The sequence below is a fragment of the Pteropus medius genome, unplaced genomic scaffold (genome assembly GCF_902729225.1).
Source record: "Pteropus medius unplaced genomic scaffold, Ma_sr-lr_union100, whole genome shotgun sequence".
In the NCBI taxonomy this organism is placed as follows: Eukaryota; Metazoa; Chordata; class Mammalia; order Chiroptera; family Pteropodidae; genus Pteropus; species Pteropus medius.
Window position 1 is genome coordinate 14882489 of NW_024349796.1, and position 18053 is coordinate 14900541.

The 18053-nt window shown below is 49.0% G+C and overlaps 1 protein-coding gene and 1 non-coding gene across 3 annotated transcripts in view; both read left to right on the forward strand.

The window, feature by feature from the left end:
* The window catches only part of LOC120619198 (mitochondrial amidoxime-reducing component 1-like), a 19093-nt gene extending 12153 nt beyond the window's left edge, over positions 1–6940 (forward strand). The window contains exon 7 of one of the 2 annotated variants that reach the window (XM_039883427.1): positions 6340–6940. In XM_039883427.1, coding sequence (XP_039739361.1) covers positions 6340–6379 — 40 coding nt within the window. In that variant the 3' untranslated portion in view covers positions 6380–6940. Of the gene's footprint in view, positions 1–5195; positions 5764–6339 lie in introns of those variants that run through there. The other variant, XM_039883426.1, reaches the window with a different exon arrangement.
* Positions 6941–17133: 10193 nt separating this feature from the next.
* On the forward strand, positions 17134–17257 carry LOC120619415 (U6atac minor spliceosomal RNA). The gene has a single exon (XR_005657501.1). It is a non-coding gene; the product is annotated as a U6atac minor spliceosomal RNA (small nuclear RNA).
* Positions 17258–18053: the final 796 nt, after the last annotated feature.

Below are 18053 nucleotides of genomic sequence, written 5' to 3' on the forward strand. Positions count from 1 at the left end.
AAAAAAAAAACTTCAAGCGAAAGACACCATGACAACGAATAAGTTTAAAGTGCATGGAAAGATAGTTAAGGCCATGTCGATTCAAAAAAACGGACTGCGAAATAACGTATCTAGTATTTATTGTTCTTATTTGAGTTGACTTTGCAAAATTATAAACGCATATAAGTAGATAAAAGGCTGGATGGCTGTAAACCAACATGTTCGTGAAAGCGCTCTTTTGCTCATGGGATGTAAGGAAAAATACATACGTGCATGTACACATACTCGTATGTGGTTCCTACACGTTCCATACCCAGCCCGCACTGGCTTTGCTGGAACGGGTCGGGATCCGCACGCTCCGGGGTGTCCCGTGCCAGGCTGGGCCTGAGATGATGCCGAGATTTGTCTTCCTCGGTTCCTTCCGCAGTGAGCGCAGGCTCTCGGGCAGGGTGCCAGCTCTCATCTCTGCACCCCTGAGACTCTTGGCCTTGACCCTGACTTGTGTCCCCGGGCGTCGCTTGTCGAGGGGGGGAGGGAAGGTGGTAGGTGACATCCGCTGCACTGGACAAAAGCCCCGTGAAGACTTGGTGGTGGGGAACGACGGTGGCAGGTAAAATTGGCATCGAGCCGCGAACAGAGCACGCAGGGGGGTGACGACGACGCCGTGGGCTCGCGGCACCGACTTGTTCTCGAAGGGAAGGTGGGTCCCAGCCTCCTTCCTCCTGCTTAGACCCTTTTTGTGGCTCACGTATCATTTTGGTCGGGTGCACTAACTTTTCGTAGGTCCTTACAATTCCCAGATAAGGCGACCTGGCTCCTCCGTTGCGGTTGTGGGGACTTGGTTTAGCCAGACAACTGCTGTCCCGTGTCACTCAGCTCTGGCTGTTCCTCCCCGTGGAATGAGTGGGACAGGGTAGAACTGGATGGTTCTGCGTCAAACCAGCCACGTGATTTGAGGAGTTGACCATCATCCCTTTGCGCACGTCTCGTTCTCTCTGCCACCAACGTGTTGCCTGCTGTCGGGCATCTTTCCTTCTGGATTCAGAAAGTGTCTGCCCTGGCAGAAACAGCCTCCTAAAACCACCCCGTGCGCTTGGGCTGGTCTCCGAATCTTCAGTGTCCCCTCTCCCCCTCCACTGGGAGCCTGTGTTCGTAGAAGGAGGATAAGTGACCCCAAACAGAGTGAGGGCAGGCAGGCAGGGGTCACAGGGGGCCGGCACAGCCCTCCTGATCGTCCGCAGACTTTCTGCAGCCCCATGAGCCCCCCCTAATGGCCCCTAAGCCCTCAGGAGACAGAGCAGCCAGCCTATGTGTCTTCTCCTCTCTCTCACTGAGATTTAAATTGCCATAGAGGTAGTAATTTGTGTTTTCCCCAGGACAGGTGGCCATAAATTGGACAGAGAAAGGCCTGGCCGTGTGACATAAATCATGGGAAGTGACGCCAGGAGTGGTGTGGACAACCCTCTCCTCTCTGATGCTTGCAGCCCTCACCGCTTTCTGTTTCTGTGCTGCTCCGAAATTCAAGTTCTAAGCAGGGAGGCCTCTCTGCCAGCCTCGCCTACCGAAGCCTGTCACCCGCGGGCCAGAGGCACAGGGCAGCCTTTGTCTGGAAAACACTCCGGGCAGAAGGAAAAGGGGAGGCCTGTCTGCTACCCGGAAAATTTGAAGATGAAATTAGTCTTTTCTTCCTTAAGGCACAGTGACATCTACACTGATCCCCAGAGCTTACGGAGTGGCAGTGGTTATCACTGTGGCTTCCAAAATATCTTGTTCCTAATAGAAAGAAGAAAGCACGTTTGATTTGTGGATGCAAAAGTTTTGTCGGAGGCATAAATACTGTGACAATCAAGACAGTGGCCACTGGCCACTCGTGTTAGGTTGTAGTGGTGGTAACGCGCCCCACCCCGATCTGGCTCGTCACCTGCTCATTGTGTGACGCTGACAAGTCACTGTAAGAAGCTAACTGTTTTCTGTGCTGCTCTGAAATTCAAGTTCTAAGCAGGGAGGCCTCTCTGCCAGCCTTGCCTACTGAAGCCTGTCACCCGCGGGCCAGAGGCACAGTTAGCTTCTTACAGTTTCCGATTCTTTGTTTGCGATAACTGAACTAATAATACCTTTCCAGTGGATCAGAATAAGGCGATAAATATGATTAAAAAAATAGACGACAGAATACCGTGCACGGTGACCACGTAGGCCGCGGTCACTGGTAGTCTGAGTTCATGAACTTGTATGAACTTCACGGCTTCTGGGAGAAGCAGCCTGGCGTCACTTCTGTGCATTTTCCGAGGCTACATTCAGCACGGCCCAGCCCCAGTGTGCTCGGCCTCCAGCACGCCTCTCTCCGTGGACCTTCCCGGAGCAGACAGAGAGGCCTCGGAAGGGGCCTGTGCCCCTGGGTGGGGACAGCGCAGGGACCACGGACCCACACTCATGGCTGGCGCATGGGCCAGTTAATGAATGAACCAGGCGGAGTGAGCGGCGAGTGGCCCTCACTGATGCCCAGCACTTCACGGTTATTGGGTCCCATTCACACTGCAGCCTGAAGCACGGGGGCCTCTGTCTAAACTAAGTGGCTTGGGCCTCCTGCTCATCAGAGTGGGTGCATGTTTCGTGGTCGTTGGAAGAGAAATTCACTAAGAAAGGAGCTTTTAAATGAGTTTGTAGTATATTAATTCCAACAGAACTATATATATATATTTAAAAATCATAGAAGATGCATGTATGGGACGATATAGTTTTCAGTCCTAAAGCTTGGCGCGCTCCTGAATTCATAACGGCTTGCGCGACCTCCTCGTCCCCACAAGGGGGCGCTGCGCACTTGATTTATCGGGTCTCCCCGGAGCCCCGTGGCGGTGGTGGCAGCAGGAGCTGAGGTCCGCCGAGAACTGGGGAGGGCTGGCCTGGCAGGCTGGCGCCAAAGGGACGCCCTGGCAGGCCGGACCACCCGAGAGCCACCTCTCCGCCCTCACAGCTTCCCATGTGTATTCCTAGACAGCGAAATGGACCGCCACCTGCGAACCAGGTGATCAGAGCTGGGCTTGTACAAACCAGCCCCCCGCGGTTTTTCTGAGGCCTTGTCTGGACTCCGGTTTATAGATGACCAGGGTCACATGCCCAGTGGGAAGCGTCCTGGCTACGGTGCCAGGCGGACCTGGCTTCCGGTCCCAGCTTGACCTCTTAGATCCGGGCTCTTGGGTGAGGTGGTTACTCCCCTGAGGCCCCCCTGTAAAGTGGGGATAATACAATCCCCACTGAGGCTTGCTGTGAGGATTAAGAGATAACATCTGTGGTCTTTATAAACTGCCAGCGTGTGACACACAGAACTCAGACTCTCAGTCCCCCCCCCGGGGTCATCAGAGCCTCAGACCACAGAGCTGGGCAGCTAGGAGGAATCCCAGGTCATAAAGTAGCTGATCTGCCCCTCGTCGTCCTGAAGAGGCCACCCTCAGACAGACACGGATCCCCCGATGCCCCTGGTATTGCATGCTGGCAGAGGTGACGCCGCCCGGGAGAGGCGTCTGGGTTCTCAGGGTCCAGGGTCACTGACCATGGAGCGAGGGGAGACACTTGTCCAGGCAGGGCAGCCTGGGTCGGCGGCTCGTGGCTTTCATTCATTGATTTATTCATTGGTTTGTTCAGCCAACGTCTGTTTGAATGGCTGCAGTGTACCAGGCACTGTCCCAGGCAGTGGGAACACAGCAGTGGACCTGGACACACCGCTGTCCGGGGCGGAGCTGTGGGTGTCCAGGAGCAGGCTCCAGATCGACCCTGTCTGTTTTCTCATTAGCCATTTCTGATCTGAAAAACAAAATCAGGACCAAGTTGTTGCCATAGTTTGTTTGTTTGTTTTTTTTTTTTAAGCATGATAGAATGAAACTCATGCTTTCCATTAAAAATGTTCTAAATTTTAAAATGATGTAAAATTGGAGTTAGCTTAAATGAAAAACTGCAAGCAAACTTTCTCCTGGTGGAGGGGTGGGGGGGAATCTTGCCACGTTATTCCCACACGTCTGCTCGCTCTTCCCAGGGCCTCTTGCAACTTCCTGACAGAGATGTTCATGCTTCTGCTAATAGAGCGTTTTACTCACCAGTGCATTCATCCATTTCGCAAATGGTTATGGGTCACTGGTGACACCGGGGGCCCAGCACTGGGGGGGAGCCGTAACAGGGAGTTAGACACAGCTTCTGCCCTCCAGGGACTCCCTGTCTTATAGAACAAGTAGCCATCCTCCCTGGCCAGTGCATGCGCGTGTTCAAGGGGCAGGCAGAGAAAATGGAGGCGGGTGCGATTATTCCTGGCTGGGGGCCCTGGGCTTCCTCCTCAGAGACGTGGCCTTTGAGTTGGGCCTGGAGGGAAAGGTAGAGTTGTAATGCGCAGGGACTTGGACGAAGGACATTCCAGGGCAATGTCAGAGGAATCACTGAGCCAGTCAGACACGGAGGCGAAAGGGCATCAGGGGTCCAGTGCAGTCTGCACATTGGGGGCAGAGGGCGAGGGTTTGGAGAAGCTGGCTGGGGCCGGGTGTGGACCTTGCATGCTGGGCTGAAGGGCTGGAATGCTCTTCTTCGGGCACTGGGGAGCCACTGAACGCCCCAGCCTGGGAATGCTCAGACCGGAGCAAGACGGAGAAAGTACGATCATGCAGGGCCAGCAGCGAATGGACAGGGAGGGTGAGGGAGAATGAGGGAGGGAGGGTGGTTACGACGTTAACGCCATCGCCCGAGCTCGCGCGAAGCAAGCCTGTGACAGTGAGAGAAACGCAGGGCAAACTCAAACCACGGGGTGTAGGGAGGACCCCAGGGCTTGGCAGCCGTGGACAAGCTAGGCGGAGCGTGGGAGGCAAAGGCGTCGGGGAAGACGCCCGGGCTCCAAGCCTGAGTGACGGGTAGGATGGTGGTTCCGGTGACTCACCTGGAGGAGTCAGGAGGACAGGTGTCTGGGAACGAGAAGGTGACAACCTCTGTCAGCACGTATCAAGTACCTCCTCTCCTGAGAAAGGGAACCTACAGGAGGTGACGATGTGGGGGCGTGGCCATCGGATGCGCTTCTGCAGCGTGTCCGCTGGGGGCGCTGTTCCGCGAGGCGGACGGTGGGCGGGGCGCTGGCGGGCGGGGTGCTGGCTGGGGGTGGACGCACCTGTGCCCGGGAGAAGCCACGTGCCGCGTGAGCCCTTGCTTCTGATTGGCTGTGACTCGTGATCTCTCTCCTCCTGCAGCTACCGCCTGTGTGACCCTTCGGAGCAAAAGTTATACGGAAAATCGCCTCTCTTTGGACAGTATTTTGTTCCGGAAAACCCAGGGACCATCAAAGTGGGAGACCCCGTGTACCTGCTGGGCCGGGAATAGGCGCCATAGGTCCTGGAGCCTCAGATGCCTTTGAAAAAAAAATTAAAATAAAAAATAAATAAAATCCTCCAAAGCGCCAGCGCTCGAAGGCCGGTGTTGGGCAGCGGGCACCGCGGCGCTTTCTGGAGATGTGCGAGTCCCACGCTTTTCCTCGTGCTCGAAGCGGAGACACGTAGTCTCGACGATTTGTAGGACTCCGGGAAGCCCCCCAAATGGCGAGATCCTGAAGACTCCCCAGTTAACGCCGACTGCGGAGCGATCGTTTCTCCTCCTCCATTCCCCGACTCAGAGCGCCCCATCTCCATCGAGAGCGCCCCATCTCCATCGTCTCACGGCTGCTCCTTAGGGAAAGAAAAGAGGAGCAGCGGGCGAGCGAGGGGAATGTTCTGGAAGGTTTTTATCACCCCATGCACGGGCATGCAATGGAATTAACGGATTCCCCCCAAAAAAAAAAAAAAAAAAACTGTGTCGGAATGTGACTCCATCGTCCTCCGCACACCCCTGGCTACATTTCGAAAGGGCGTGAAGAGCTTGGAAACACCTCAGAAGCGCGCATCATCTTGGACGTGGCACCGCCGCTTCTGTCCAGCGTCCGCGAGGATGTGGGGAGCTCTTGGGAGCACGCTGGGCCTCCGGACTGGGGGGCAGAAGAGGTGACAGGCGGGAAAGCCAGCTCAGGGGAGCAGCGTGCTGTCGGCCCCTGATCAGGGGCGGGGGAAAGGCGAGGCCAGGAAAAGAAGCGTCGTATATCTCGTGTGCGTCCCCAAACTTCCCCCAGTATCTGAACGTGGACGGGGGCGCCATGGGGGGGGGGCACCCCTCGTTCACGTTGCCCAGGAAACGACCAAGGCCCTGTGAACGCGTAAGAGCACGAAGGAGCCTCTTGAAAGGAGGTGGTGCCATCTAGTGGCGTTGAGTGGCAGCTCAGAGCCAGCTGTCAAAAAATTGGAAAAATTCCTGTGGATGGTGTTAGTTTTCCACCCTAGAATTTTTTTTTTTTTATTTAAACTCCAGGTGTTTTCTGCTTCTGTGTTGGAAACACTCCATTTCCTGACAGCGCTCCGGAGGATGGCTGTCTGTCACAGTTTTCCAGGATCCCTGCTGATCCCCTCCATCCTCATGACTGGCTGCTTCTCCTCACCGTTTAGGGTGAAAAAGTTCTAAAGTCCGCGGACGAGAAGAAATGTGACTGTGATTCAAAGTAAACCGCTGAAGACCTTTTGCAAGAGAAAGGAAAAAATGTAAGTCAATTTGTTTAAAAACCGGTATCTAACTTTTCCACCGATGGAATTATGTAGCGCTAAGGTCTGATGACGTGTGTCTTTCATTGCCACTTTGTCTTTCGATTGTATTAGGAAGCTGATGAAATCATGAAAAAATGTTTCAAAACTATAAATAAATAAAACCTACTTTGACCGGTTTCGAATCTCACTAACTTCTTGGTACCGAGTCAGGCTTTGAAAGCTGACAGAATTGAGCAGACAAAGCCAAAGGTCCCGCCACCCGACCAGAGCTCTCTCAAACGCGTCCACTCACACACAGCATCCCCAGGCAAATGCCCATTTTGGAAGGACTGTCAAGTAAACATGCTTTTTACCCAAAGCTGTGCATTTTCCAGTGGTTTTATAAAAACGGTCAGAGGTCATTGGACTTTAGCCTAGATTTGAGGTAAAGTTAAGAGTTAACAGGTGCATGGATATACGTTTTCTGGTTGGTGAATTACTATCATTTGTCTTCTGCACGCTTTACACGAGGTGAAGAATTAAAATAATCAAATAACCTGGCCCATCACCTTCCCCCCACAATCCACTTTTTGCTGAAACGACAGATAGGCTGAGGCAAAAATAAGACTTCGGCCAGTAGCATACTTAAGGGACCGTGGCAGAATGGCCACCATATTTATGAAACCACGTGGATATCGGCTTTCTGAGCAGCCGATAGTTAGGGATGAGAAGTTCCAGGTTGGTTTGGTGGCTGTTCCTAGATGTTTGTAACCGGTGGCAAGAGAAATGGCTTAGTCATGAATTTCTAACCCCTGTAAACGGTAATTCACTTCCCCAGCGACCTGCTCTGTGTGAGGGCCACGCTTCAGGCAGACCCCATCATTCTCTGTGTTGCAGGGTGACCTTAAAATGGAAGGGGGTACCCAGACACCCTCTTCATTGGAGGGAGTCTTGTGTCTCTCAGAGGTTCCGATGACTCTAGAATGTCAGGGGAGTTGGCAGGCTTTCTGTCAGTGAGATTTAGAAGCCATTTACTTGTGTTTATTTTATATTTATGAGTTGGTTGCTGCTAAAGGCAGGCTGATGTCTAGTTTCTTTTGGAAGAGGAACATTTATTTGCACACAATTCCGCTTGAAATGTGGGGTCAGGACTACAGACCATCCCAGCCCTTCAGAAAGGTCTTAGAGCTGCGGGGGGCGACGCTCGAGGTCAGGCCAAAACACCCGCCTCCGGTGGCTGTTTTATTCCGGGTGGCAGTCACAGCAGAGAGTTTCAAATCTAGAGCTGGAGATCTGGACAGGGCCACTGTGGGGGGACTCTGGGCTGGCTGCATAATGGCTCCTGTTCATGGCTATTCTGCTAAAAAGTTAGAAATTCGCAGCCAGGAGATAAAAGCAGCAACCTCTACACACAAAGGGAGAAAGAACTCCAGGAGGGCTGGACAATGGGCCGCACCCTCCACTGTGTCCTGGGGGTTTGGTAAAACTTCCTGAGGGGCCAGTGAACTTGACTAGCCACATGAGGAGGCTGTCATCACCAGCTCTGGCATGCTGGAGTGCCATGCCAAGTCTCCAGACAAATTATAACAATCCATGATGGCAGACAGCAGAGATGTAAGGGTCACTCCAGGCGCCAGAGCATCTCCCGGGCCCGGCCTCCAGTGTGGGTGTACCAGGGTGGTGGCGCCATATCCTGACCCGGCACTTCCCCAGTTTCATCGGCCCGTGGAATTCTGAAAGTTCGCCTGGTGGTTGCTCCCCAAAGAACGCCCTGGACCAGAAACCGAGAAATCCTGCGTGCCCCCCTCCCCTTCCCAGGCCAGCGGTCCTCAAGGCTCCGGAGCCGGAGAGAAGCATCCAGCTGGCGTTTAACGCCAGCCTCCCACAGCTCTGTTCTGATTCTCTTGATGCATGCCGCCATGATCGCCAGAAGGAGCACCCACCCGCCAGGGGCAAGGAATCGTGGTTAGCAGGAGAGGTGCATTCGTGGGAAGGTTCTAGAAGTTAAAAGGGTCCCCTGCCGCATGGAGGAGGCCTCCCTTGGGATGGATGATGCTTCCTCTTGTCGTCTTCCTTGTGGAAGGATGGATTGGGGCTTAAAGGATTCAAGAAGTGAGGAGAGCATGTCTTAGACTATTAGGTCTCCTGTCGTGGGTCTTAGACGAATCAGTGCTCTCAGATGCCCACCTGCACCAGGGAGGGATGCCACCTTGCCGTCTGCCAGCTTCGCCGTCCACTGCAGCTCCTTTCTCCAGTGGGGACGCCTCCCGTCACATCCAGCAGAATCACCCCTGGCCCCTACTGCCCCCGGTCACACGTCAATATGCACTTTATATTATTAATCTCCTATCGGCAATATTTGCTTCTACCATGTTCTTAGAAATGGACAAGTGAGTTACGATGTCATCTCAAGTTTCCCTATTTCAAACCAGGGGGAAAATCTGGCTCAACACCACAAATGTTTTGGGACCTGAAATAATAAAAATGTGTACATATTTTTTAATCCGAAGTATCTCAGTGTCAGCTCTGACTGCACTGGCTTCAGAGGAAGAGTCCCGGCCACGGCTTTGCGGAGGGTCCTGCTCTCCCTCAAACACAGCCGACATGGGCCAAGTGGACCACCTGGACCCATGCTCTTCACCTGGCTCAGAAGGAGGAGCTGCCTTAATCACATTATTCATCTTCCTGGACAGGGCTGTAGCTCACATGAAGTAACGAAAAAGTCTAAGAAATGACTTGCCATCCGACTTCTTCTGAGGCTGATGAGTGGGTCAAGTTCACTTAGATTTGGCTACTGACCAGCCTAATCTATTCACTCGGGTAGTCGTCAGCCATGCGCCCTTACCGTCACAGAACATTCCAGACTGCTCTTCCTCCTGCCTCCCTCGCAAGCCCACAGTGCCCGATTCTTCCTCCTCGTTCCCTTCTCTCCACCCTCTACCAATCCCCAGCCCGTTTTCAACAGTCCAGGCTCCAGTCTTGGTGGAGCCCTTGGAACAGGTAAGTCTGACTCCTCTCTCTCTCTCTCTCTCTCTCTCTCTCTCTCTCTCTCTCTCTCTCTCTCTGTCTCTGTCTCTCTCTGTCTCTCTCTCTCTGTCTCTCTCTCTCTCTCTCTCTCTCTCTCTCTCTCTCTCGGATTTCCTGGGAGCACCGTCAATAAAGTCCTATTGTCATAATTATTTCTGATAATAGCGTTCCACCTAATGAAAGTCTCAGAGAGATTGCATGTACTCGGGCTAAGGGAGGGTCACCTTCCAGATGACGAGCCCAGCAATTAAAGCAGCTCGTTAGCCGGAGGCCCAGGACGGCCCAGGACAGCTGGAGAGTTCTCCGCAAGCGGCTCTGGTTAACATCAACCACGAAAGCTCTTTGTAAACACGCAAATAATTGATCGTCCGGCGCTCACAGAGCTACCGAGGATCTGAGCTCTGATGACTCGTTTGCGAGCCATTCCTGTCGTCTGCAGGCCATAACACTGGAGGAATGATGACCGTTTCTTGGAGATTCTTCTGGGGCTGGAGTTGCCAGGATTAAGGCTGTAATGGTTTGTTATGATGACTTTTGTTATTCCATTAGGCTCAATTGCTTTAAAAAATGATGTGCGCATACTTTCGGAATGTTTTTACCCTTTACGTTGACCTGACATCATAGTTTACATTACGGAATGTATTAATGACAGAGGAGTGTTTTCATGTCCCAAGGACAAGTTTTAACAACCATAATCTGCCCTTAGTCGTCATAAATATAAACGTATTGTTCAAACAGATCTCGTTAATGTGGCTAAGATAAATGCAAGTCTATATTTTAAGGCAGTTGAAGTCTTAGAGAAAAATCTGGGGCTAAGGGATCTCGCATACGTGCTACAAAAAGGCTGAGACAATTAACATCTTTCCCTCTCTGGTTTTATGTTAGAGTCAGACAGATATAAACGTCTCGGGTATGTCGAGAAAGATCGTTCACATAGTTTCTGGACACCGTTGTTGCCTGGTGGGGTGAATCTTAGTTCTTAAAGTCATATTCTTCTTAACCAGGGCGCTGGAAACAAAACCAAATAAAGACTTCAGCTCTTAGTCGCGTGTGGCCGAACCACATTTCCCACGTCTTACGGTGCCTTAAAGTTTTAACTGCGCTAATGCCCCTTGCCCCAAGGTCACACTCCTGGTGGGAGGGGTCCCTTGCCCTCAGATGTTTGCCTGACACTTTGCATCATCCCAGTCGTCAGTCCGTATGTTGGCAGGCGACGTTCTGGGCACGAGCCGTGAGACGGATCGAATGCTTTGTCTTCCTCCTTGTTACGCCACACTCAGAAGTGTAGGCCTTTGTGGTGTCCACATTTTAAGCTCCTCCGGCGGGATATAAATTCCTGTCTAAGAAATGCTTTTTAATCGTGGTTTCATTTTGAACCGTGAAAATGCATTTAAGGCAGTCACGTCTCAAACGCTGCTCTTCACAGGAGTTAGTCTGTGATACAGCAAACACGGTGCCATCATTAACCTCTGTGCGGGTCGTGGTCACCTGGCGATGACCGATGAGTGCTTCAGATAAGACCATTTACCTCTCTTCCCCGAGAAGAAGCTTCTTCCGAACCTGCCGTGGCCTTTGGCAGCACCCCGCAGTCGGCTTCAGAGATGGGACTTCACCTGGAACTTCTCTGGGACTAGGGATTGGAGCGTTTTCGAAATTTTGTTGGTGCGAGGCCAGCGCTGTGATAATCCGATCTCCCGTGCGGCGAATACTTTGCGATCTCTTTACAAAGCGAGGCGCGTACACCCATGCCCACAGCCGCATGATTCCCGAGAGAGGAAAGGCAGAAGCAGCCCCGTGTCCCTGAACAGGAAGATGAATAGATGAAGTGTGGTGTTTGCACATGATGGAGTAGCAATCAGCCTTAAAAGGGTGGAAATCTGGACACGTGTTCGGACGACATGGGTGGACCTTGAGGACATTATGCTAAGTACAAGGAGCCAGTCACGAAAGGGCAGACACCGTATGATTCCGCTTATATGCGGTTCCTACTGTGGTCAAACTCATAAAAATGGGAAGGAGAAGAGTGTTTGCCCCGGGCTGGGAGAGAGGAGCATGGGAGTTAGTGTTTAATGGGGGAAGAAGACGGTTCTGGAGATGGACGGTGGGGAATGTACTTAATACTACTGAACTGTGCACTCGAACATGATTGACGGCAAATTTTAAGTTATGTGCATTTTCCCACAATTAAAAAATAATAATACACCTAGGAAGACCAGGTGCCGTAGGCGTAAAAAATTAAAAAATAAGGGATTGTAAAGTGACAAGGTCCTTGCAATCTGTGAGGCCAACCAAGGGTTGCCTCGCCTAAAATAATAATAATAATAATAAAGAAAATGAAGGGCGGCGCATCGGAGACTTGGAGTGGAAGTAATCCAACCTCCAAGGCCCCTTCCTGGAGAGACGGGTCAGGCTGCAGCCCCCGAAGGAACACGAGCCCCATCGGGAAGGTCAAGAATTCCTCTTGCCGAGACTAAAGAGAAAAAGAAGTTGAAATGCACTGTCTTTGAACTTAATCTTGATGGAGGGTGAGATCATTTAACTCCAGACTTTAGTTTCTTGCTTTAACTTCCTTTGGACCGTCACTTGTAAGGGGATTTCATTTCAGACTTCGGGCTTCCTGGCCATTTGATCTTTTGAGGTGGGGTCAAGTTCAAGTGCACAGCCTCTTACTGCTGGGATGCCTTTATGATTTCGTTGGGTTTCACTGCGTCACCCCTGATAGGTTATGTAGTCAGTGTGTTTGGAAACGATTCGACTTGGGAAATAGAAGCGGTCCTATTTTTTCTGCCTTGACCGCAGAAAGGCCTTGAAGAACGCAGTGTCCTGCACCGACGCATCTCAGAACCTTATGGGACAAAAATTCATACTGCCGGACCAGGAAGACCTATGAGGGAGCCGTGGCTGGTAGTGGGGTGTGGGTTGGTTCCCTCTCTGAGGGGTGAGGACTTCCCGTTGACCACAGGCATAATGGTTCAACGCAATGGGTCCAAAGAACAAAAAAACAGGACTTTTGGGGAAGTCCTCCCTGCCTGTTGCTTTGGCGCTGTAATAACACTTCTCCCTGGTGCGTCCTAAAGAAGGGACATCAGTCTTGGCCTCCCCTGCTCAGGAGCGGTCTCACGGGTAAATCTGGGAGCAGCGAATCAGCTCTGCTCCTCCACCCCCTTCTTCAGGTTTCAAGGTGTCGGGGTCCTGGTCTCTTTGGTCTATGCGGGGAGCTTGGCAGGAAAACCCTGGCCTAGTTAGAGAGGCTCGTGGTTTTGTTCGGTGCTGCCCAGGCTGGCTGGATAAATTCAACACAAGTTGACCTTTGGACAACACGGGTTTGAACTGAGCAGGTTCACTTCCCCCTAAGTTTAAAAAAAATAAACACCTAAGAAATAAACACCTAAAACACCTAAAAAATAAGACCTAAGAAAGTCATAAGGAAGAGAAAATATATTTTTCTGCAGCTTGCTTTATCCTAAGACTGAGGTCTATAATACATAAAGAACATCAAGTATGTGTTAGTTGACTGTTTATGTTGTCGGTGAGGCTTTCGGTCAACAGTGGCTCCTGATAGTTAAGTTTTGGGGGAGCCAAAGCTACAGGGGTGTTTTCGACTGTGCAGAGGTTGGCACCCCTCACCCCGCATCGTGCAAGGTCAGCTGTACTGCGACTCAGTATTGATAATTTCATTGATTCTGTATTCTCACATTGTCCAGCCTAACCTTTTATCAATAGTAAGACAGATATTTTGCTCTCAAAAAAATAAATAAAATAGGACTTTTTAAAATCAAAAACGACGTCCACACTCTAAATGCCCGGACATTTGCGGAGCGCCATGGAGTCTGCGGGGGGCGTCCACCCTGCTGGATCTTCCTGATAATCGAGAGGTCGGACAGACGTGCAAGTCTTTTGTAAGATGCTTGAGGATGATGATCGCACTTATCCGGGATTCATAACTCGTGCTGGTGAGGTTTGCAAAGGTGACGAAGCGTGCTGTGTATGGGTGATCGGCTACGATTAGAACTCCAGGCTTTTTGGCTCAGAGCCCTACGCAGCTAAAGCAGCTCATCTTGCCAATAAGTTGGCAAGAGCGAATTCCAAGAGTGGTGGTATATGCAACGAGAAACTGGTTTAACCCTACCATCCTGTCTTGAAACCTTTGTTTATAATATAACAGAGGGAACTTTAAGACTGCCGTACGGCAGCTGTTGTGTGTATGCAGATCACGTGGGCACCTTGTTTAAAATGAGTATTTCTGTCTCTGACACCGAGATATCCTGCTGCAGGTCTGGAGTGGGACCTAGAAGTTCTCATTTTTAAATGGAACCAACTGTTCTAAACTCTTACCTGATTTTCTGCAGACCACGCATTCTGCCTCCACTATAATACCAACATTTTCTTTTTTTTTTCTTTTTTTGGGGGCTTTATTGAAATATTATCAACAATTCGTTGCTCGTATTTGCATTGCACAATTCAATGAGTTTTTTTAAAATTATAGTTGGCATACAATAATATATTGGTTTCAGTTGTACAGCATAGTGTTTAGAGATCTATATAACTCACAAATTGATCATCCCACTAAATCTAGTGCCCCCTCCTCCCTTACATATTTATTATAATATTATTAACTATTTTCCTTATGCCACACTTAATATCTTCATGACTATTTTGTAACTATCCATTTGTACTCAATCCCTTTGCCTTTTTCACCACCCCCGCCCAAGCCCACCTCCATCTAGTAGCCTTCAACATATACTCTGTGTCTATGAGTTTATTTCCATTTTTGCTGCTGTTGTTGATTTTGTTCTTTAGATTCCGCACGTGTGTGAAATCATGCGATATTTGTCTTCCTCTCTCTGATTTATTTCATTCAGCGCAACACCCTCTAGGTCCATCAAGGCGGTATCTTTTTCCATCCCCTTCCTTCGAGTCTGTGTGAGTCTTTTAATCTGAAGCGAGTCTCTCGTAGGCAGCATACTTAGGGTCTCGTTTTCTTATCCATTCATCCACTCTGTCTTTTGGTTGGAGCACCTAATTCTTTTCCATTTGAGGTACTTGTTGATAGGAATGTAGTTGTTAGCATTCTTTATTCCTGTTTTTATTGCATGTTTTCTTTCTTAAAGAAGTCCCGCCAACATTTCCTGTCATATGGGCTTGGTGCTGATAAATTTATTTAGCTTATTTTTGTCTGGGAAGCTCTTTATCTGTCCTTCGACTCTAAATGATAGCTTTGCTGGATAAAGTATTCTTGGTTGTAGATCCCAACATTTTCTTTAATGGTGTATGAAGAATTACTGGCTTGACAAATCCTGGCTTTCTTAGAAAAACGGAACTCACTCGAATACTTCACGGTCAAACGTGGATGTGCCCATTTTGGGTGATGGGTTTACAATGACGTGAACACAAGGAGGACCACGGCACCCACTTCAGGATGTAGTGCAGGACCGTCTGTGCCCTGAAAAAGAGCGAAACTCTGGAGGCTTCGAACCTACATCCTGGGCCTCCAAGCCACTGAGCTCACTACACATCATTAACGAATCCTGGGTTAATTAGCCAGGAAGGAGCAATGCTTGGGGCTTAATAATTGTGTACAGATCATGTGGCAAATGACCGTGTGTGTGTGTGTGGGGGGGAGGAATAAATGAGAAAGGATGCATGCTGTGTAAGAATATTTGCTTCTTTTTTTAATCAGTAAGTGCCTTTTAATGAAATATAGCATTAGCAACGTAAAGAACATGAGAGCCGACGGTACAGCTTTTGGGTTTTTGCTTTTTGCTTTTAAGGTGAGGATTAGGGAAGCCGATGAGGGATTGCCTCGTTCTCTCAGAGTGAGACTGGCTGTGTCAACTGGTGTTCTCGCTCCACCTTCCAGCCACGCTTCAGAGGAAACTCTTTTCATGTGAACTGGAAAAGATGAATTTCAAGCTTCACTGAGAGCTTTAAAACCTGAAATCTGTCTTGAAAATAACTTGTCTCTTAGGAATCTTCAGTCTCCAAGAATTACACAGCTTTGTCTTAGGCAGTGGAATGGCCGTATTATTAACCACGATTCCTTAAGTCTCCGAGTAGAAGGATGTTACAAATCTGAAAGCATTTGTTCTGATTTGTGACTAAGCAAAACTGTATGATATTAAGTCAGATGTTGTTATAAACATACGAAATGGCACATTTTTTTTTTCCCCCAGCTTGGGGCATTGTGGTGTGAAGCTTCTGGGAATGTGGAAATGTTTTTATAGTCTTGGAAACTGAGTCTGCGTGTGTGTGTGCGTGTGCGTGTGTGTGCGTGCGTGTGTGTGTCTGTGTGTGTGTCTCTGCCAGGTAGAGGGGATGAGTGGCATCCTAGCACCCCGGGATGTTGGGGTTGGAAGGGATCTTAGACACAAGCTAGTTCACCAACTTCCTCATTACCCAGGTCATGGTCGTGACCCCCCGGCCCTGTGTAATGACAATCGTGACGTTGGGGAAAGTTCGCCTCTGGTAAGTGTTCGCTGGCCTTCAATTTTCCACTTCAAAGTGATGGTTATGCCGCTGTATGGTAGCGACAGTGACAAAGAAGTCATATAGAGTGCAAAAAAATCTTAGTTTTTCCTGTGCTGGTGCTGATGGGTAGTTTTTCTTTCTGTAGTTTCCAAATATATTATTATTTTATAGTTAAGAAAATAAATTTATATTTACATTTAAAATTTTTAAATTTGAATTCAACATTTTTTTTTTTACTTTTCACGTAACCTAAATTTGCAATTCAGCAGATCGATCTGCTTACCTAATAAACTCTTTTAAAAATTTATTTTTAATTAATTAATTAATTTTGGTGACATTGGTTAACAAAATCCCGTAGGTTTCAGGTGTACAATTTAAGAGTAAGGCATATATACATTGCATTCTGTGTTCCCGTCTCATAGTTAGATTTTTTTCTGTTACCATATATTCGATACTTTCTTTCCTGATCTACCTCCCCCGACCCCGCCCTCTGGTAACCACCAGTCTATTGTCCATGTCCACGAGACTCTGTTTGTCCTGTTTGTTGGTTTTAGGTTTATATCCCATATATAAGTTATATCATGTGGTTTTCAACTTTTTCTGGCTTATTTCTGCTTAGCATGATGATCTCGAGGTCCATCCAGGTTGTCACGAATGACAGTATTTCATCTCTTCTTATGGCTGAGTATTTATATATTTAAGTTTATATTTAAAACTATAGCCTCAGAGCATTTGTGTATTTAATAATCGCCTTTTAAAGAGGTGATTTAAGATGCTGATAGCATTCTACTAACTGTTTAGAGCCACCCTGTCCAACATGGAAGCTGTTAGCCACATGGGGCTATTGAAATGTGGCTGGCCCAAATTGAGATGCACCGTAGGTGTAAATTACACACCAGATGTCAAAGAGTTGTACAAATGAAAGAGTGTAAGTAGCTCAGGGATTATTTTTCATCTTGATGGCATGTTGATATGATAACAATTTGGATAAACTGGGTTAAACAAGTTGCTTGAATTAATTTTATCTGTTTCCTTTTATCTTTTGAATGTGGCTCTTAGAAAATTCAAAATTACGCATGTATGTACGTGTGCGTCGTATAAAAGAGAGAAAGTTAGCCATCTCCTTGACGGGGATGAAAAAGGCCATTGGGCCTGTGTGACACACATACAGCTAAGGCATTGCCACCTGCTTGGTGACATCTCAACATGGTTTTGAGAAAGGAGAGTGACCGCTTCGTGGGTGTGAGGTTATTTTTCTGGGCTGGTAAAAATATTCTGGGTCTAGACGGGGGGTGATGGGCACATAATATTGTGAATAAACTAAATGTTTTTTTACACAACAAATCAATCAAAATTCATATATGGCTCACATTATCCTTCTGTTTAATGCGTTTTAAGTTAAGGAGGTAGAAAGTGTGGCTTTGCTTAAAACGACGTCTCTAGAAATAGGAGAAAAGTGGAAAGAGGCAAGGATGGGCCGAGGATTGTGGGGCAGTCGGCGCACCCTTCTCTCCCGCTTTGTTGAAGGCACGAAGCTGGGCACCGTCAGCCGTGAGCGACCGAGGCACAGGCACTGAGGTCATGAGCGGAGCTTATGACGTGAATAATTCCAGGTTTCTCCCGCTGTCTAGAAGTAGAGCGTTCCTCTGAAACCCGTTGTAAGCCGAACTACTGCGAAACCGAGGAGCAGTCAGTCACCTTACGACACATCTTCTTAACGGATGCCAAGAATAAATCAGATAAAGCCCAGGTGCTCGCAGATCCAGGTCAGAGTTATGGCATCTTGAAGCAAAGGCGTGATGGTTCCTGGACTTAGCACAGTGATCACATCATACGGCGTCTGAATGTTGAATCACTGTCTTGTGCACCTGAAAGTAACATAATGTATGCCAACTGTACCGAAACATTTTTTTTTTTAAATTTAAAAAACAAAGGCCTCACGCAAACTTTTAAAACGTGGATGGTAGCTCTAATTGCAAGAGTGAGGTGCGCTATGACGGGGAAGCGTAG